General features: G+C 43.6%; 1 protein-coding gene across 5 annotated transcripts in view; it reads left to right on the forward strand.

Annotated features, from left to right (window-relative positions):
- BMPR1B (bone morphogenetic protein receptor type 1B) overlaps positions 1-21,708 on the forward strand; it is a 381,540-nt gene that overhangs the window by 311,672 nt on the left and 48,160 nt on the right. For all 5 annotated transcript variants that reach the window (XR_006280595.1, XM_043512644.1, XM_038400136.2 and 2 more), the window contains one exon: positions 20,278-20,437. Coding sequence is in view for 4 of the 5 variants with exons in the window: in XM_043512644.1 (XP_043368579.1) it covers positions 20,278-20,437 (160 nt within the window). In the remaining variant the exon portion in view is untranslated. The remainder of the gene's footprint in view (positions 1-20,277; positions 20,438-21,708) is intronic.

A 21,708-nucleotide genomic window follows, 5' to 3' on the forward strand; every position in this document is an offset into this window, starting at 1 on the left:
ACTGAGGCAACCGTGGACTTCTGGAGCTCTGCACTGTGGGTAGTTACCCCACAGTTCTCGCAGTCTCCACCACCCATTTGAATTCTGGGTAGAAATCCCAGTGCCTGATGGGGCTAAAACATTGTCGCGGGTGGTTCTGGGTACATTTCGTCAGGCCCCCGTTCCCTCCCTCCTTCCGTAAAAGCAAGGGCTTGAGTTACCTGTGCAGACGCCATACCACGGCAAACATGGAGCACACTCAGCTCACTGTCACCGTATGTCTCCTGGGTGCTGGCGGACATGGTACTGCATTGCTACACAGCAGCAGTTTATTGCCTTTTGGCAGCAGACAGTGCAGTATGACTGGTAGCCATCATCGACGTAGTCCTGGGTGCTCTTTTAACCGGGTGCCTGGGCAAACATGGGAGTGACTCAGCCAGGTCATTTCCCTTGTTTCGTCTCATGGCGATTGAGTCCTACCGACAGTGCACTGTCTTTTAATTTGCAGCCAGCAGAAGACGATGGCCAGTAGTCATACTGCACCGTCTTCTGCCGAGCACCCAGGAGGTGACGATGGCTGGTGATCGTACTGCACAGTCTGCTGCCAGCAAGATGCATAAAGATAGATGGAACAAGAAATAGACCAGTTTTGTTTTGTATTCATTTTCTCCTCCCTTCCTCTGTGAAATCGATGGCCTTCTAAACCCAGTTTTGAGTTCTATCCTTGAGGTTTTGAGTTCCATCCTTGAGGTGGCCATTCAGTTTCTCGCAAAGCCACCCCCTTTGTTGATTTTAATTCCCTGTAAGCCAACCCTGTAAGCCATGTCGTCAGTCGCCCCTCCCTCCATCAGGGCAACAGCAGACAATCGTTCCGTGCCTTTTTTCTGTGCAGACGCCATACCACGGCAAGCATGGAGCCCGCTCAGATCACTTTGGCAATTAGGAGCACATTAAACACCACACGCATTATCCAGCAGTATATGCAGCACCAGAACCTGGAAAAGCGAAACCGGGCGAGTAGGCGACATCAGCGCAGTGACGAGAGTGATGAGGACATGGACACAGACTTCTCTCAAAGTACGTGCCCTGGCAATGTGGGCATCATGGTGCTAATGGGGCAGGTTCATGCGGTGGAACGCTGATTCTGGGCTCGGGAAACAAGCACAGACTGCTGGGACTGCATAGTGTTACAGGTCTGGGACGATTCCCAGTGGCTGCAAAACTTTCGCATGCGTAAGGGCATTTCATGGAACTTTGTGACTTGCTTTCCCCTGCCCTGAGGTGCAAGAATACCAAGATGAGAGCAGCCCTCACAGTTGAGAAGCGAGTGGCAATAGCCCTGTGGAATCTTGCAACGCCAGACAGCTACCGGTCAGTTGGGAATCAATTTGGAGTGGGCAAATGTACTGTGGGGGCTGCTGTGATGCAAGTAGCCAAGCCAATCAAAGATCTGCTGATATCAAGGGTAGTGACCCTGGGAAATGTGCAGGTCATAGTGGATGACTTTGCTGCAATGGGATTCCCTAACTGTGGTGGGGTCATAGATGGAACCCATATCCCTATCTTGGCACTGGAGCACCAAGCCAGCGAGTACATAAACCGCAAGGGGTACTTTTCAATAATGCTGCAAGCACTGGTGGATCACAAGGGACATTTCACCAACATCAACGTGGGATGGCCAGGAAAGGTACATGCTGCTTGCATCTTCAGGAACTCTGGTCTGTTTCAAAGGTGCAGGAAGGGACTTTCTTCCCAGACCAGAAAATAACCGTTGGGGATGTTGAAATGCCTATAGTTATCTTTGGGGACCCAGCCTACCCCTTAATGCCATGGCTCATGAAGCCATACATTGGCAGCCTGGAGAGTAGTCAGGAGCTGTTCAACTACAGGCTGAGCAAGTGCAGACTGGTGGTAGAATATGCATTTGGATGTCTAAAAGCGCGCTGGCGCAGTATACTGACTCGGTTAGACCTCAACGAAACCAATATTCCCACTGTTATTACTGCTTGCTGTGCGCTCCACAATATCTGTGAGAGTAAGGGGGAGACGTTTATGGCGGGGTGGGAGGTTGAGGCAAATCGCCTGGCTGCTGGTTACGCACAGCCAGACACCAGGGTGGTTAGAAGAGCACAGGAGGGTGCGGTGCGCATCAGAGAAGGTTTGAAAACCAGTTTCATGACTGGCCAGGCTACGGTGTGAAAGTTCTGTTTGTTTCTCCTTGATGAAACCCCCTGCCCCTTGGTTCACTCTACTTCCCTGTAAGCTAACCACCCTCCCCACCTCCCTTCGATCACCACTTGCAGAGGCAATAATCATTGTTGCCTCACATTCATGCATTCTTTATTAATTCATCACACAAATAGGGGGATAATTACCAAGGTAGCCCAGGAGGGGTGGTGGAGGAGGGAAGGACAAGGCCACACAGCACTTTAAAAGTTTAAAACATATTGAATGCCATCCTTCTGTTACTTGGGCAATCCTCTGGAGTGGAGTGGCTGGGTGGCCGGAGGCCCCCCCAACGCGTTCTTGGGCATCTGGGTGAGGAGGCTATGGAACTTGGGGAGGAGGGCGGTTGGTAACGCAGGGGCTGTAGTGGCGGTCTGAGCTCCTGCTGCCTTTCCTGCAGCTCAGCCATACGCTGGAGCATATTAGTTTGATCCTCCAGCAGCCTCAGCATTGAATTCTGCCTCCTCTCATCATGCTGCCACCACCTTTCAGCTTCAGCCCTCTCTTCAGCCCGCCACTTACTCTCTTCAGCCCGCCACCTCTCCTCCCAGTCATTTTGTGTTTTCCTGCACTCTGACATTGTCTGCCTCCATGCATTCATCTGTGCTATGTCAGTGTGGGAGGACAGCATGAGCTCAGAGAACATTTCATCGCGAGTGCGTTTTTTTCGCCTTCTAATCTTCGCTAGCCTCTGGGAAGGAGAAGATCCTGTGATCCTTGAAACACATGCAGCTGGTGGAGAAAAAAAAAGGGACAGTTATATTTGAAAAGACACATTTTATAGAACAATGGGTACACTCTTTCACGGTAAACCTTGCTGTTAACATTACATACATAGCACATGTGCTTTCGTTACAAGGTCGCATTTTGCCTCCCCCTTCCCCCACCGCATGACTAACAGCGGGGAACATTTCTGTTCAGCCATAGGCAAACAGCCCAGCAGGAACGGGCACTTCTGAATGTCCTCTTAAGAAAAGCACCCTATTTCAACCAGGTGACCATGAATGAGATCACTCTCCTGAGGATAACACAGAGAGATAAAGAATGAATGTTGTTTGAACACCAGCAAACATACACTGCAATGCTTTGTTCTACAATGATTCCCGAGTACGTGCTACTGGTCTGGAGTGGTAAAGTGTCCTACCATGGTGGATGGAATAAGGCTGCCCCCCTCAGAAACCTTTTGCAAAGGCTTTGGGAGTATATCCAGGAGAGCCACGAATGCCAGGCCAAATTAATCATTAAACATGCTGGCTTTTAAACCTTTTATAGTATTTTAAAAGGTACACTCACCAGAGGTCCCTTCTCCGCCTGGTGGGTCCGGGAGGCAGCCTTGGGTGGGTTTGGGGTGTACTGGCTCCAGGACCAGGGTGAGAAACAGTTCCTGGCTGTTGGGAAAACCGGTTTCTCCGCTTGTTGGCTGTGAGCTATCTACAGCCTCCTCATCATCGTCTTCTTTGTCCCCAAAACCTGCTTCCGTGTTCCTCCATCTCCATTGAAGGAGTCAAACAACACGACTGGCGTAGTGGTGGCTGAACCCCCTAAAATGGCATGCAGCTCATCATAGAAGTGGCATGTTTGGGGCTCTGACCCGGAGCGGCCATTCGCCTGTCTGGTTTTCTGGTAGGCTTGCCTCAGCTCCTTAAGTTTCACGCGGCACTGCTTTGTGTCCCTGTTATGGCCTCTGTCCTTCTGCCCTGGGAGATTTTCACAAATGTTTTGGCATTTCGAACCTGGAACGTAGTTCTGATAGCACAGATTCCTCTCCCCATACAGCGATCAGATCCCATACCTCCCGTTTGGTCCATGCTGGAGCTCTTTTGCGATTCTGGGACTCCATCATGGTCACCTGTGCTGATGAGCTCTGCATGGTCACCTCTGCTGATGAGCTCTGCATGGTCACCTGCAGCTTGCAACACTGGCCAAACAGGAAATTGAAATTCAAAAGTTCGCGGGCCTTTTCCTGTCTACCTGGTCAGTGCATCTGAGTTGAGAGTGCTATCCAGAGCGGTCACAATGGAGCACTCTGGGATAGCTCCCGGAGGCCAATACAGTCTAATTGTGTTCACAGTACCCCAAATTCGACCCAGCAAAACCGATTTCAGCGCTTGTCGGGGGTGGAGTAAGGAAATCGATTTTAAGAGCCCTTTAAGTCAAAAAAAAAAAAAAGGGCTTCGTCATGTGGATGGTTACAGGGTTACATCGCTTTAACGCTGCTAAATTCGACCTCAATGCCTAGTGTAGACCAGGGCTTAGTAGGAATTGATTAAAACCAAAGTGAAAAAGACCAGGCTATTTTAATGTTTTAAATGAAGTGAAAGACTGAATTGATATCCGTGAAAGATCTACTCATGTAAATACAGCAGAATGGAGAGTGAACGTGAACATAGACCATTCAAAGCTAACTTTCTCTGCATGGTCCTATAATTTTCTGTTGCACAAAGTCAAGCAGGGCTCTATCGAGATTTGTAGAGTTTCATTGTGTCTAGGCTGATTTTTGGTTAGAAGTTTTGAATCGCTGTGTAACTTGCTTCCTTTTTCTTAACATCAGGGGATGAAAATGCTGCTTATTGTATACCTCAAAAGACTTGCTTGCATTAGTTTAAAAAAAATCTGGGAAGTAGACAGTTGAAACAGTGTTTTCCTCTGAATAAAGCCAGAACTCCAAACCATGGCAGTCTGCCAGAAGAGCCAGTTGATTCCTTGATGTTATTGTCAGAAGATGCAGGGCTGTGAATGTGCTTCCACTCCAGCATAGCTGAACTGAACAGATGCACTATGGTTTTCAAACACAGAAATGCTTTTAGGCTTCTCGAATACTTCTAGCAAATTATACCCCTGCTGTCTGTGGTCAAAATTGATTATAGTTGTTTCATGTGTGCAATTAATTTTGGTGTGTAATAGAGCAGCTTTCCCCAGAGTTGAAACATGATGTGTGGTAGCTTCCTGTCAAACGGAGTAAGTCAGTGACACTTGCTCTTGAATTCACCCATCTTTTCAGCCAGAGATACGTTTTGTACCTCAGCACTCACTGACTACTTAAAGATTCTTTTCCTTGCTTGCTGTTTCCACACATTCAGTTCAGAGGGTGGTTATAGTAGGAGGTAAGAGAATGAGACTTTTCTTGCATGTCAAAAAGCAGCATCCCTGTTCAGCGTGTGTGTGGTTAGCCCAACAGCAGCTGTAGTCAGTTCAATTCACTCCCTCTTTTGGCAGCTAAAGAATACGCTAATTTAGACTGTTAGTTATTCAGTCACTTAAAACACTGACTTGCTAGTTGGTCTGGTGACTTGGCAGGATGGCATTTGCCTCCGAGAAGTTAAAATTTTTGCAAATGGTTGAGCAGCTTATTCAGCAACACAGGGAAATTTCAGCACGTCACTGAAGTCCATGAGATTTTGGGGCGTTGGGTATCACTTTCCCACCAAATAACTCATCACACTGTGTTGGTGTTCCCTGGAGAGATGAACTGATCCACCCACCCAACTCACTTTCAGCTATATATGCTTACAGCTTAAGTCGGTGTAAGTTATGTCGCTAGGGGTGTGAGTAAGCCAACCCACCACCCCCCGTGTGAGAGAAGTTAAACCAAGCTAACAGTGCTGTTCCTGCCGACACAGCTACCACTGCTCGTACGGCCTGGAGTAATTAAGTCAAGGGGAGAGCTCTCTCCCGTCAGCTTCGAGTGTCTGCACTAATAGCACTACAGAGACACAGCTGCATTGGTCCAGCTGCCTCCCCATAAACTCTGACATGTACCTGTAGCCTCAGTCACCGAGGGAAGGGGCAGTGAGAGTTCTGGCGAATAGAGGTTGTGGAAAGATTCAGGATGAATTAATCAGAGAGCCAAATTTCAGAAATTTCCTGTACATTTACAATGTCAAGCGTATGTGTATAATCACTTGCGTGCGCAGAGGACACAATTTGTGTCAACTAAGGTATTTAAATTCTGCATGCATGAATTTTGCAGCTGGCTTGGGATTCATTTGAAAATATGTCCTTAGGAGAGAGGAGATGAAACAACTCATGTCATGGAACTGAAAAAGAAATGTATCAAGTATAAATCTGGTTCAAAAAAGCCTTGTTACTCTGCGTTGCGGTCTGAACTGATACTATGTTTTAGTTCTAACCATGAACAGCTAAAAGAAAATTAGTTGAAAGGGCAGTGACACTTACAAATAATGTCAGTGCAGTGTTTTGTAATCTTGGCACATACATGTCGTCATTATATTTTAATATGCAACATGGTTTTACAAAAGGTAGATCGTGCCAAACCAACCTAATCTCCTTTTTTGAAAAAGTAACAGATTTTTTAGATAAAGGAAATGCAGTGGATCTAATTTACCTAGATTTCAGTAAGGCGCTTGATACCGTGCCACATGGAGAATTATTAGTTACATTGGAGAAGATGGGGATCAATATGAACATTAAAAGGTGGATAAGGAATTGGTTAAAGGGGAGACTGCAACGGGTCCTACTGAAAGGCGAACTGTCAGGTTGGAGGGAGGTTACCAGTGGAGTTCCTCAGGGATCGGTTTTGGGACCAATCTTATTTAATCTTTTTATTACTGACCTTGGCACAAAAAGTGGGAGTGTGCTAATAAAGTTTGCAGATGATACAAAGCTGGGAGGTATTGCCAATTCAGAGAAGGATCAGGATATTATACAGGAGGATCTGGATGACCTTGTAAACTGGAGTAATAGTAATGGGATGAAATTTAATAGTGAGAAGTGTAAGGTTATGCATTTAGGGATTAATAACAAGAATTTTAGTTATAAGTTGGGGACGCATCAATTAGAAGTAACGGAAGAGGAGAAGGACCTTGGAGTATTGGTTGATCATAGGATGACTATGAGCTGCCAATGTGATATGGCTGTGAAAAAAGCTAATGCGGTTTTGGGATGCATCAGGAGAGGCATTTCCAGTAGGGATAAGGAGGTTTTAGTACCGTTATACAAGGCACTGGTGAGACCTCACCTAGAATACTGTGTGCAGTTCTGGTCTCCCATGTTTAAAAAGGATGAATTCAAACTGGAGCAGATACAGAGAAGGGCTACTAGGATGATCCGAGGAATGGAAAACTTGTCTTATGAAAGGAGACTTAAGGAGCTGGGCTTGTTTAGCCTAACTAAAAGAAGGTTGAGGGGAGATGTGATTGCTCTCTATAAATGTATTAGAGGAATAAATACAGGAGAGGCAGAGGAATTATTTCAGCTCAGCACCAATGTGGACACAAGAACAAATGGGTATAAACTGGCCACCAGGAAGTTTAGACTTGAAATTAGATGATGGTTTCTAACCATCAGAGGAGTGAAGTTTTGGAATAGCCTTCCAAGGGAAGCAGTGGGGGCAAAAGATCTATCTGGCTTTAAGATTAAACTCGATAAGTTTATGGAGGAGATGGTATGATGGGATAATGTGATTTTGGTAAGTAATTGATCTTTAAATATTCAGAGTAAATAGGACTAATCCCCTGAGATGGGATATTAGATGGATGGGATCTGAGTTACCCAGGAAAGAATTTTCTGTAGTATCTGGCTGGTGAATCTCGCCCATATGCTCAGAGTTTAGCTGATCGCCATATTTGGGGTCGGGAAGGAATTTTCCTCCAGGGCAGATTGGAGAGGCCCTGGAGGTTTTTCGCCTTCCTCTGTAGCATGGGGCATGGTTGACTTGAGGGAGGCTTCTCTGCTCCTTGAAGTCTTTGAACCATGATTTGAGGACTTCAATAGCTCAGACATAGGTGAAGTTTTTCGTAGGAGTGGGTGGGTGAGATTCTGTGGCCTGCGCTGTGCAGGAGGTCGGACTTGATGATCAGAATGGTCCCTTCTGACCTTAGTATCTATGAATCTATGAATCCATGCAGCTATAGTCTCTGCTTTTTTGGGGGGGCAGGGGGAATCCAGTTAATATTTTGATTTTGAAGTTAGTATTTTCTCCTGAATACTAGTGAGATGTCCTGGATCACCTTTTAATTGGAATCGGGAAGAGGAGCTATGATGATTTATCAGTTGTATGGAATAAGAGCAGAGGTTCAAGGTCCTGTATTACTTTTGCTCTCAAATGTCATTGTCTTTAACGCCTTTGCCAATTGGTATATCATCATCTGAAATGATAATCAGTAAAATGCTGTCATGTGCTCGTTGCAATCTTAGATCCTTAAGATCAAATATCAAAGCATAGTTCAGTAGCAAGAGCATCGGGTTGCATTGTTTCTTGTCTATATTTTCTTCGCTTGCTGGCGTTCAGAACAGTTTTCAGGACTCTGCTTGCAGTGATATTTATTTAATCTGGAGATAGTGGCATTCAGAATTTGCTGTATGACCCTGCCAACACATTGGGAAAGGCATCAGGAGTTGCAGCTTGAAAATAGAAATAACTACAGCTTTTTCTTCAAGTGATGGTCTCTAGGGCTATTCTACTATGGGTTCACATGAGCTCCATGCTACTGAGATCGGAAGCAGTGTCCATAGATCTGTGCCTGTGCCCTTCTCCTCCTCTTGTTCCGAATTGAGGGCATAAGGGGCATTGCAGGCCAACTGTGTCTCCAGTTCCTTTCTAGTGCCCATGATCTAAGATGGTGGCTTTCCATGTCTGCTGCATTTGCTACCTTCTTCAACATTTTACATGTAAATAATTGTGAATAGTCCCTTTTTTGCTACTTTTTAGTTTTAGATAGTTTTTTAGTTTTTAGCTACTTAGGATAAGTTTGGGGCTTGATGGTCCTTCCCCTCACCCCATACAGAGTGACTAGTTTGCTCAAGATGCTGGGATTCAGGAACTCTCTCTCCTGTACCCTAGCCTTCCTGGTCAGCAACAACTACCAAAAGTGTCTCTATTGCCTTGGGGAAACTAACATCTGCTCTAAGTGCAACATTTGTTGATCCTTCGCTAGCAGAACTCACCAAGCCCGTGATTATAGGCTCCAAAGATTTCTTGTGCCCCATTCTGACTCTGTTGGGCAGACACTCCTGTACGATGGACAGAGGCACCGAGAAGCATGCTTCCGAGCATGGTGACTTTTGATTCTGGGGATGATCAGAGTAGAGCTGAAGAGTCCTCCACACGGGAACATTGAGAGGGTAGAAAACATTTTCATCAGAGATGAGAGAAACCCCCGTCCTGGTCCACCTCCAAGAAAAAGACCTCTTCCCTCACACCATCAAAGTCAGGTGAGACTCTTCACCCTGGAACACGAGGCTCATGAGCACACAAGGGGCACGATACCAATCCTCCAGCTCTGAAAAGTAAAAGTACTCCAAGACCAACACCAGCTGCACAAGTGGGACCATCCATGGTACCAACAAAAGAAAAGCACCAAGTGCCTTCTACATCAGTGGTATTGGCGCACTGCAATAAGGAATCATCAAGATAGAGAATTCTAACCAAGCCAATTCCACTGCTATGAAAGGACAGAACCTCCGCACCTTGCCATGGCTGGGTAGAAATACATTGCCACAGAGGGTATCCTCTTCTTCCCGGATCTGGAGTCTGCCATCCTCTTCAATCCAGTCCTCACAAGAGAGATCATAACACCCCCAGTCCAGGGAGGATGTAAAAGAGAGAGTTACTTTCCAGTATATTCCACTAGCCATGGCATCACAAGATTCATGATACCAATGGCACTGCCCATGGAATTGGAACCAACTTTTCCCTCCTTGGATGGATCTGTCATTGGTGAGAGAGTATCACTACTTCTGCCAAGGCAGGAGATTTGCCCAGATAGAGGATCCAGGGTCTGCTGGGTTCTCTCCCATTTTTATAAGACAACATACCCCTCTTGGGACCAATTGAACCCTGTGCTCAACCATTACTCAGCCTCCGTGACTAGCATTATTGGGGACCTTGGTACCTGTAGATGTGTTATCCTGAGTTGGTATAATCCCAGTGAATAGAGGAACCTGAACCCCCTCAGGAACAAATGGATGAGGAGAACAGACAGATAGTTCTGATGAGGCTGTCATCCTCTTCCCCTGATGAGCGGTTGTATGACCTTGCCTTCTCTGCAAGTGTTTGCAAGTAATTCCAAAACCAAAGTGCAAGAGACACTCCAAATTCCTCAGCATTCTGTGGAGTGTCACTCCCCATTAATGAAACCATCTTAGAATCCTCCAAGGTGGTCTGGCATGCCCCAGCCAGATGCACTCCCACCCCAAAAGGGATAGAAAAGAAATACTTTGTTCCAGCCACAGGATCAGAATTAATTTATACACCTTGTCCCAAACTCCTTAATAGTCCAAGCAGTCACTGAAAGAAGATAGCAACATCCACCCCTTCTGATAAGGAAGGTAAACATTTGGATCTGTTTGGAATATTTTTACTTCAACTAGCCTGCGGTGCCACATAGCAAATTGTCTGAGTATTAATATCTAAATACAATTTTATTAATTATTCCATATTCATGGAATTCACTGACAGTCTCCTGTAGGAGGATAGAGCGCAGTTCCAAGCATTTACTGAGGAAGGTGAATTGATAGCCAGATTATCCCTCCAACCTTCAGTGGATGGAGATAACATGGATACCTGATGGATGGTGAAGACTGTTGGGATGCCTACAGTGTTGTAGCTTCAGTCCTCCAGATTCCACAGGGAAGTCCAACGTACCGTGCTCCTTTCAAACGGCAGATCCTCCAATCAGTTCATTGTGAAGCTGAATGATTCGTTACACTCATTGAAGGACTCAAGGACAACCCTCTGCTCACCGGAGATCTATACCCGAGCACCAAGGAGGAAATTCCACGGGCCTCAACGATATAACAGTGACCAGCACTGCGACTCTTCATCATCTGAGGGGCTATGAGCCACCACTGAAATGACAGAGGGTTCAGTGGAACAAGTACAATATTCCCCCCTCCTCCTCCTCTTTCCAACCTCATCCTCTTACTAATGAACACCTTTGACTGGGCCTTAGAGATCTGCGAATCATTCCAGATATTGAGTCCCTGTACTCAAAATTTTAATACATAATTTGGTGCCCATCTAGCTCATTTCTCCCAAGCTTGGAAGATGATAATAGACAAATGGGTTCTCAACATCATTCATACTGGCTACACCATAAAGTTCCTCTCTCTTCCCCTTCCAAAACTCCGTTCCCCATCCCTCTTCAGGGACCACTCTCATGAGAGGTTGCTCATTCAGAAAATAGAATCTCTCCTTCACCGGGGAGCCACAGATCCAGTGCCTCCTTAACACTGGGGAAAGGCTTTTTGAGGATGAGGAAATATTTTGAGTGAAAACAAGGGAAGATGGAGACCCATTTTAGATCTCAGACAGCTCAAAGTCTTTATCCACAGATGGAGACTCAGGATGGTCACCATGACTTAAGTATTCCCTCGCTGAACAAAAACTACTAGTTCACAGCTCTTGATATGAAGGATGCCTATTTCCACATAGACATCCATCCCTCAGACAGAATATGCCTGAGGTTCACTATAGGTATGAATCACTGTCAGCACAGAATGGTCTTTGCCTTGCAACAGCACCAAGGGTACTCTCAGTCATGGTAGCGCGCTTCCGTTGCCACAGATCATCAGTTTTCCCCTACCTCGACCACTGGTTACTGACTGGGAAATCTCAGCAGGAGGTACTGACAGCCACCTCATCCCTTCTCAATCTCTCATGCTCCCTGGGAATCTGTGTGAACACAGAAAAGTCCATTTTAATTCCCATGCAGACTATACAGGTTATTGGGGCAATGCTGGACTCTCTCAGTTCCAAAGCATATCTTGCTTAGGACAGATGCCAGTCTGTAAAAGATCTGGTTACTCAGATCCAGCTGAGCCTGCAGACATCAATCCATTCATGTATCATCCTTTTAGGTTGCATAGCCGTGTATGTATCTATGTGACACCTTTCACCAGACCCTGCCTTCATAGCCTCCTTGGCGGGCTGCAGATGGTGTACACGCCAGGCAGCTATAGCACGGACAAGCTAGTCTCGCTCCCCCCACAGAGTGCAAGTTTATATGGTGGTCCCCTTCATTTCCCCACCACCCCCACCCAAGAAGACATCTAGACAAGCATACTGTGACACCCTGGCACCCCCTTATTCACCACTGTTATATAATTAGGATATATTTTGCACAAAGTATGCCTTGTTGAGGTATCATTCCAAAAGACTTGATCTGCTAGACATTAATATTTCATTAGATGGTATATGCTATCATCGTATGTGAAGTTATGAAGTTTGGCGATGTATGTGTTACTGAAACATATTGTGAGGTTGAAAACACCCACAAGCAGCCTTTCAGGTACAACAGTAAAAAGGCCAAACAATGGCTTATTGAGGAAATGCACACAAGCACAAGGATTATCCCAGGAACTGTGTACAATAGAAACCTCTCAGAGATAGCACTAAACAATGCTACTCAGGTCACAGCGGAAGAGCTTTCCAGTAAGTGAGAAGAAGATATAAAAGGGGGAAATGACATCACGATGGTACCTTACTCTCCCTACAACAACAACACCTGGAAACACCTGAGGAACAAAGACTGACCTAGGGGAAGTGATGGTCCCAGGCTAAAGGGATTTCTAGCCTGTGTATGAAAATCTGGGAAATCCAAGATGCAAAGCAAAGGCCTTAAGAATCTGCCAGCCTGCTTATACTCAGGATGAGAATTTGCTAATTTATATCCTACCTACCGAGTATATTAAGCTCAATTTGTGGTTTTTGTTTATTTACTAGGTAATCTGCTTTGATCTGTTTGCTATCACTCATCACTTATAATCTATCCTTTTGTAGTTAATAAACTTACTTTGTTTTAATCCAAACCAGTCTGTGTTTGACGAACGTATCTGGGGAAAATCTCAGCTTAATTATTACACGTGTGCATGGTCATCTTCACGTTGAGGGAGAGGCGGACCGGGTAATAAGCCCATATACTGGCCAGATTTGACCAAGGCAGGATGGTCCTGCTCTGGGGTCCTAGGCTGGTGGTTAGAGAGCCTGCATATAAGTGCAACTGGGTGTGTCCTTACCTCTGTGAATGCTGATGAAAGTGCAAGCTTGGAGAACTTTTTATTTTGTCACAGCAGCATAGTGTGAGGGGGAGCCCAGGCTGGTGGGTCAGAGAGCTCAATGAGACCCAGTTCCAGGTGGCACCCTAGAGGCAACCCATCACACATACACTGCAGGGGACATGGTCTCCACAAGAGTCATGGATGCACATAAGCCTCCTAGAACTTCGTGCAGTATGCAAGGCCTGGAAGCAATTTCTATGATTCATATGAACCCTGCATATTCAAGTGATGTCAGACAACAAGACGATATCAACAAGGGGGGAGTGAGATCCACCCCGCTATGTATAAAAGCTGTTAATCTTTGGAACTGGTATATTTGCCACAAGATCACTCTGTGAGCAGTGCACCTCTGAAAGATATACAACCTCAGCAGACACTGTGACGTTGCAATCCATAATGTTTTATGGAAATATGTTTATGAGTGTGGATATATTGTAAGGTATCATTACAAAACTTATAATCTACTAGTCCGTTCATCTCATTTGTTTGCATGTATTATTTCTATGTCTGGAGTTAGGAGAATAAAATATAAACTTGTATAACTGATGCAAACATATTATCTGGAAGCCATTCGGGGTGCTTCAGAATCAATGACCTGTGAATGGGTTTGTTTACCTGCCACCCTGCCTGTGTACGTGCCGGCTAGCAACTGGGTAATGAAGAATGATGTCTGACAGTGACATGTGATCATGTCACCTGAACTGGAATCCATCTTAAACCTGGTACTTTTTCATTTAGAAGGAGGGGTGGAGACCCAGAGAAACAAAGGATTTCCGCCTTGTGCCAAAGCTATAAAAGGGGGTGGAGCAGGACAAGGTGGGGTCCCAGTCATGAGAGAGCCCCTGCTTTTCATCTAAGATGCCTGCTGGAACTAACAAGGTCAGTACCAAGGGAAAGGATTGGGCCCAGACTAGGAAGGAGTCTAGTCTGTGAAAGAAGCTTATTGGAAAATCTCTGAGGGTGAGATTTTATCTGTAATCAGTTTCTTAATGTATTCAGCTTAGACTTGCATATTTTTGCTTATTTTGTTTGGTGACTTATTTTGTCTGTTATTACTTGAAATCACTGAAATCCTACTTTTTTATACTTAATAACATCACTTTTGTTTATTAATGAACCCAGAGTAAGTAATTAATACCTGGAGGAGCAAACTGCTGTGCATATTCTCTATCAGTGTTGTAGAGGATGGACAATTTATGAGTTTACCCTGTATAAGCTTTATACAGATTAAAACGGATTTATTTGGGGTTTGGATCCCATTGAGAGCTGGGTGTCTGAGTGCTGGATACAGGTAACCTGCTGAGCTGTTTTAATTAAAAGTCTGCAGCTTTGAGGGTATGGCCCAAACTCTGGGTCTGTGTTGCAGCGGGCTAGCGTGTCTGGCTCAACAAGGCAAGAGTCCCAAGCTGGCACGGAAAACGGGCTCAGAGGTGAATTCAGCATGTCCGGTGACAGTCTCAAGGGGGGTCTCTGTGACCAAACCCGTCACAGACCTGTCTCCAAGGCCCATGAATGGGATCTACACGATTCCATGGTACAGTCATGTTTCATCAATGGGAGTCACCATCTTGGGATCTATTTGTGTCTCAAGAGAACAGAAAAATGCTGGATTTACTATTCCAGGGAAGCTCAAGGTCAGGGCTTCAGAGGTGAGACACTTCTAATACCTTGGTTGGTACACCTTCCCAGACCTTCCACTCTTACCTCGGATTCTGAGGAAGTTCAAGCAAGACTGAGCAGTGGTCATCCTGATTGCTCCCAAGTGACTCTGACCATTCTGATTTCTCAACATCCTGCAGATATCAACATGCCCATACATCAGTATACAGTTCTTCCCGGACCTATGGACCCAGGACAAGGGCAAAGGTAGGCATCCCAATTCCGCTTCCCTCCACCTGAGAACCTGGAACTTGGATAGGCATCAAATCCGGAAAGGCCATGTTTAGAATTGGCTCAGGCCATTCTTAACAATAGTAAAAGCCTACTAGAAAGTGCTACACAGCTAAGTGGAAAAGGTTCTTGGTCTTGTGTCAGCATCTCCAGAAAACCCAGAGGACTCTACCTTCCCCACCAGATTAGAATATTTTCTTTCCTTAAGGGCTTCAGGTTTTTCCTTTAGTTCCCTATGGGTACACTTAGCGGCTATAAGTGCCTGTCATCTGGTAACCACTTTCTCTTCCCATGACTGTTGTTTTTCTGGAAGGTCTGGTCAGAATTTCTTTCCTGTTACAAAGCCTACTTCATCATGAGACCTCAGTCTGGTCCTCTCAGGATTAATAAGGCCTCCATTCAAACCCTGGTGTCATGCTCTTTAACCCATGTATCTATGAATGTTGCTTGCTGGGAGGTGAGGGGTCTTTATGGTTGATGCATCATACAAGACAAAGTAGTGGTCTGTGGGGAGCTTGCTTCTGGTGATGAGCTTGATGAGGTTGGGGGGTTGTTTGAATGCCAGAAGAGGGGAGTTCAAACTTCAGACAAGATGTTTCAGGATGGGATTTCCATCAAGCATGGGTTGTTATTGTTTGATGATATCCTATATGGAAGCTCCCCCCAGGACATACTAATTCAAAGTAGTGCCATACACTTCCAGAATAACAATGCAAAACCTACAGAGACATTTTCACTGCTACAATGATCAATACACCCCAATATGCCTTTCAAGATCCATGAGTCCTACAAATGCCCATCACAACATGTGGTGTACCTCATCCAATATATCAAATGCCCCAACAACAACTATGTGGGTGAAACCAGACAAACCACTGTGCTCTCGGATGAACTCACAGAAAAATGATAAAAGACAAAAACACCTGATCCCCCGTGGGTGAACACTTCATAAGGCAATCATTCCATATCTGACCTTTCAGTCCTCATCCTAAGAGGAACCTGCACACCACCTTCAAACGACGAATTTGGGCATTTAAATTCATAACTCTGCTTAAAAGCCATAGACTTCACAGAGATGCTGGTTTTCTGCCTCATGGCAACAATTTGTAACATACCTTGCTGCCTACTAACCCTCCTTTGTCCTATGAGTGAAGAGGTGTTAAATGCCACTTCATCTTAAGTGATTTCCTGTAATATGTGTAAATATCTTTTAATTAAAGATCTGTCCCACCTTTTATTTAGCTGTGACACTCTGGTTACCTTCCCCAGATTTGAGGAAGAGCTCTGTGCAGTTCGAAAGCCTGTCCCTTCCACCCACAGAAGCTGGGCCAATAAAAAGATATTAACTCACCCCCCTTATCTGTCTCGTATCCTGGGACCAACACAGCTACAGCATCACAAACAATATTTGTGTCATGACTTTTTTTGATAAAATATGATCTATGCAAAGAGAGAGAAATCCAAAATTGATGACTTCAGTAGGAATTTTGCCTGACTAAGGACTGCAAGAACTTGTGACAGCACAGCCAATAAGCCTACAAAACAAAATGTCATACAACATAATCTCCAACATATTTCCACTGACAATCCAACATATCAATATTCCATCAGCTGTATACCAAATTAAATTAATTGTCAAGTAAAATGCATTACAACCTTAATTTTGGTCTTCGTAATACTGTATCATGTTATTGAAAAGGGAGGATTATTTTTCTTCATACCAAATTTAATTTACTCAGTTTTTAATAAAAATGTGTGATATTTAACGTGACCTTTTTTCAATTTTTTGGCAACCGTGAGTATAGGATGATGGAAGCCTGTTCGTCATTCTCTTTTTCTTCTTCAGTATATGATCATCACCAATAAAATCTCATCAGCAATACTGTGGCTTTTCTGTTACCTCTTTACTTTTATATGCAGTATATCAGGCTGTGCTGAGGCATACTTTATTACAACTTCCTTTAAGAGCTGCATTGTCATAGCTGATTATTTGCCCCCCTCCAAAAAAAATCATGTGGAAATTCTTTTATCTGATGACTGACTGTAAAGTACAGTGAGTTATCAGTTATCAGTTTCCCTTTCCCATAAAACAATCATTTCAGAGCTGTTATTTTGGTCTGTTCAGATGTAATCCTTCTGTAGTGCATGCAGTATAGGTGTTATGTGATTTTTCATATTTTAATAAAAATAGACATTTTATAACAATGAAATTGAAAAATAATTTAGTAAGTGAATGGGCAAGTGCAGGATTTAGAAAAGTTAGAAGTTTTGTGTTATATTTCTTGAGACCTTAATGAATTCATTAGGTTTTAGGTAGTTGCTGGATTCACTGTTCTAGATCAGAATTGACTGATGTCACTCCGTATTGCTGTCTGCACATCAGTCTCCTGCTCAGTGGATTATCTTCCGATATTTGTGAGGAAAGGAAAGACATCAGGTTGCATTTATAGTGAAGAAGACATTTACTTGTTTAAATTTGATAGCTTCAGAGACATACTGTGATATTTAATTGTTCCAGACCCATTGTTTATGTTAGACTTAGAACATTATTATTTTGTAATTTTCACCATAGAAAAGCTCTGGGTGGCTCGTAGATACATCCAGAAAATGTCATGGTTGATTAAATCAGAGCCTAGTGTTTTCACTCAGTATTACTCTTAATATTTTTCTTTAGATTTCCTGCTCCATGAGCCAGATGTCTGAAAATATTTGACTGGAACATTGTAAAAGTTGATTCCTTATCCACAAATAACAATATAATATAGTCATGAAACCTGCTTTGTGACTGCTTGTTGAAAGAGAAATTAGTTTAAAAATCTGTGTTCCAGTGACCCACAAAGGGAACATTTATTAGTGTTAATTTGTTGGATATAGGCTGGATTTAAAAATATGATAAATACAAATGTAACTCTTTCAGAGAAACAGAAGCAGATCATAATACAAATATAATTTATTTTAATCTTAATTATACTTAATATTAATCATAGCTATGGGAAAGTAGAGAATACATCAGATGCAGTGAATTCCTTGTGTAAATTGGTTTTAATTTCCGATTTTGCTAAGATTAAAAAAAAAGTAGCTATGGGACTCTGTGGAAGCCAGGTGTATTGTGCACCAAATGAAAATGTTTTATGTTATGGATGCTTCACAATGAGTTTTTGGGTTGACTTTCAGCAGGGCCGAGTACTCAAAGCAATTGTGGGGTGCAGTGAGATGTGAGGGTGTTGAGCACCTTCCAAGATCAGGCTATTCATGTATATTCCATGTGTCTTTTAATGTACATTCTGTGGGCCTTTGTTTCTATTTCACATGCTTTACATTGGTGGTTGTATTCAAATGTTTTTCATGATGGCGATAGTGTGATATTTTCTTCCATACTCTGTGGAGGTGAAATTGGAATGGGAGGGCTATAATCTCCCCAAATCTAAGTTTTCTCTCTAGATTAGTGGTTTTTGGGTATTTCACCATCAGCTCACACTTTTATCAAAGCTTATGAGCTCAGAACCTTTTTTCCCAGTTTGCTGAAGACTATGTTCATTTATATCACCCATTAATGAATTAGGAGAACTTTAAAGCTTGTACAGCAATCATAGTTGTTTTCTGGACAGGTATCATTGAGATGGAAAAGCTAAGCCCTGTGCGCAGAGTTTATCCAGGTGCAGAGTCTGAAAACTCTTGACCCAGTCTGAAACCTGAAAGCGCCCAGAGTGTCCCATGAGGAGACTGGGCCTAATGGGGGAAAAGGTTGAGGGGGATAGCCCTATGGTTCCTTTCCCTCTAGCCTTTTACCCCTTCACCCTCTGCCATCTTATTCTATCCCTATCACCTCCTTGCCATTAAAGTGCTGAGGCAGTTGCTTTCTGCCACCCCTTCTCTGCTTCCTCCTCAGTTTTTTCTGCCCAGCAACTCCATAGTGGCTGGGCACCAGTGGAGGGGGCAGAGGAGGAAAGCTCGTCTCCCTGTCCTGTCCTCAGTTGCATCACAGCTACCCAAGTGGTAAGGAATAGTCACTGCAGAGGAAACTATGCTCATTCCCTGCTGGAGGCGTGATAAAAAGTGTTTGGTTGGATCTGGAGAAACAGACCGGGAATGAAAAATATGAAAATGCACCTGGTTTTTAAAGATTGTAAATAAAAAAGTAAGACAAGAATGTGGGTTTATCCAGATGCTGTCTAAACTCCACATATTCAGAGAGTTGGCTCTAGTCTCGATGACACTTGAAAGAGATTACAGGCGGGGGAGGAGGGAGAAAATTAAAAGCAAGAAACTGCCAATGGTGGTTTTAATGCCGAGCTAATTATTTTGTCCTTGAGACTGAAATTCTAAGTCTATGTTAGTTTTAAGTGCTGCGTGAGTAGTACTGAAAAAGAGAAAATCCTTTGACCACCCACCCACTCCAAAAAGACAGAGCCCTAAATCACGTCATGCTTGCTGGTTTGAGAAGGGATTAATAACCTCCGTAAGGCTTGGACTTGTTCATCCCAAAGTGCATTCGTACTCTATAGTTACTATATAAAAACTGGCACTTTCTTATATAATAACTACATTGTGTATAATTAAAGGAATATTTCCTTGCTTTTGGTGACAAAAATAAGTTGTTTTTAACATTTTTTTAATTGAAGAGGCAACATAAATTTGGGAGCGGGAGCTGGATTCTATTTCATCCACTCACCATCAATAAACTATTACTAAAATTACAGGACCAAACCTTACCATCTGTTACAACTGTGCAATTCCACTGAAGGTAGTGGGGCTGTACAGGTACAACTGAGGCTTAAGTACGAAGACACCTTTGCAAAGGAGATTGCAATGGTGTAACCAAGTACGGAATTTGTCTTTCAGAATCTAGTACTGGTAATGATGGACTGAAAGGCAGAGGGGGAACGGTTTGAGTCTCAGCTCCCACTTGAGATTGTATGGATGGCTGTTAGAAAATGTATACAATTAGCAAATTTGATATGGAATCATTGAGGCACAATAAACATAAAACCCCACAATTACGTTTTAGAGTCATCTTTTAGCTTCCAACTGCACTTTAATCTCCAATACAAAACAAAGAACTGTGTAAAATTTTTGAGAGTAAGAAAAAAAAATTGAGACTTGTTCAGAGTCTTGCACGCCCCCCTCCCATCTGGAAACTTACATTTCTTCTTTCTTTTGTAGCCAATGGTCTAGACAAACCATATTTGCGGAGTTCTGGACAGTTGAACTTGGAGAACAGAAAGGAAGATGGTGAGAGTACGGCACCTGCTCCTCCCCAGAAGCCACTGCAGTGTCACTGCAATCACCACTGTCCAGAGGACTCAGTCGACAGCACCTGCAGGTTGATGGGACAACTTGTATTTCAGATATTTTGGGGGGAAGGTTATGTACAATAATCAACATTTTAAAACCTGGGTGCCTCAAGTTAGGCATCTCAATCTGTTTAGGCACCTTTCATACAATGTGTACAATTAAATGGGAGTGGTGCGCACTCTATAAATCTGCCCGTTTTTATTTAGATGCCTAAAGATTTTGCCTAAAGATGCCTAAGATTTTAGGAGCTTAACTTGATGCATTCAGGTTTGAAAATTTAGGCCAATACTTATCGTAATAATGTGCCTATGAAACATAGTTGAACTATGAATAGGTTATCAAAAAGTATAAGCCATAGCTTGTGTATGGATGGAGCAAATTGCTCTTCCCTTGTGCATAAGGACCAGCGTTAAAGAAGTTGTGCTTCTCCTGGAGTAGTGTAAGGCATTGCCTCTTTGGAGGGTTAGTGGTTGTTAGTGGCTAAATAATGGCACAATCTAGCTTGAGATGTATATATGGTTAGCCTTTCTTGTAGCAACGTGAGGGGGAAATGCTGCTCTCAGATTGGTGTGGTGAATTTCAACTCTGTTGTTCTCTTTTCCCTGTATATGTGGAATTCTGAGTTCTGCTTCTGTAAGGAATGTGGACTACTGAAGATTTTGCAATTTAATGTTAAGTTCCTACAGCTTTGATGCTTTCAGCGAAGTCTGGTGGAGTATTGGTTATGCAATAACTATAGAACTGGGATATAGGTATATTACTGTGACTGGACATTCCAGTTGGGTATGCAGTCCCATCTGAGGAGGTTACAGGGAGTTTGATATTTTAATACTACTGGACTGCTTTTCAAGGCAAAGTGTTGTAAAAGAACAGGATGAGAGGAATCTCCAAGGTTGTTCAAGATGTTGGTAGAGATTTGGAAGGGGTTTTTTAAAAACAGTTGCTTCTCAGTTTGACAATATTCTGCACAGCCTGCAATTTCAAGACTTGTCAAATGTAAAAGTGCCAAAGCTTTGATAAAAGCCTTGGATAGTATTTTTCTGTCCCACTTTCAGCTCCTCCTCCAGATCCTAGTGCTCTGTCTAGAAGCAGCATTTAACCGCTATTGCATGGTATTTTGTTTTAAGGTTTAAAACTCCACACTTGGCTACCAGTTTGCAGGTTCTCTGCTGTGTGAATCAGCCATTTCCTGTTCATGTCTAAGGAGATCCACCTTTTTTACATATGCCAGCTTTCACAGCAGAGGATTTATAAAGCAGTCGCTAAAAAGTTGCAACTGATTAGAAAATAAGAAAATAC

This window comes from Dermochelys coriacea, chromosome 4 (assembly GCF_009764565.3).
Source record: "Dermochelys coriacea isolate rDerCor1 chromosome 4, rDerCor1.pri.v4, whole genome shotgun sequence".
Lineage (NCBI taxonomy): Eukaryota > Metazoa > Chordata > Testudines > Dermochelyidae > Dermochelys > Dermochelys coriacea.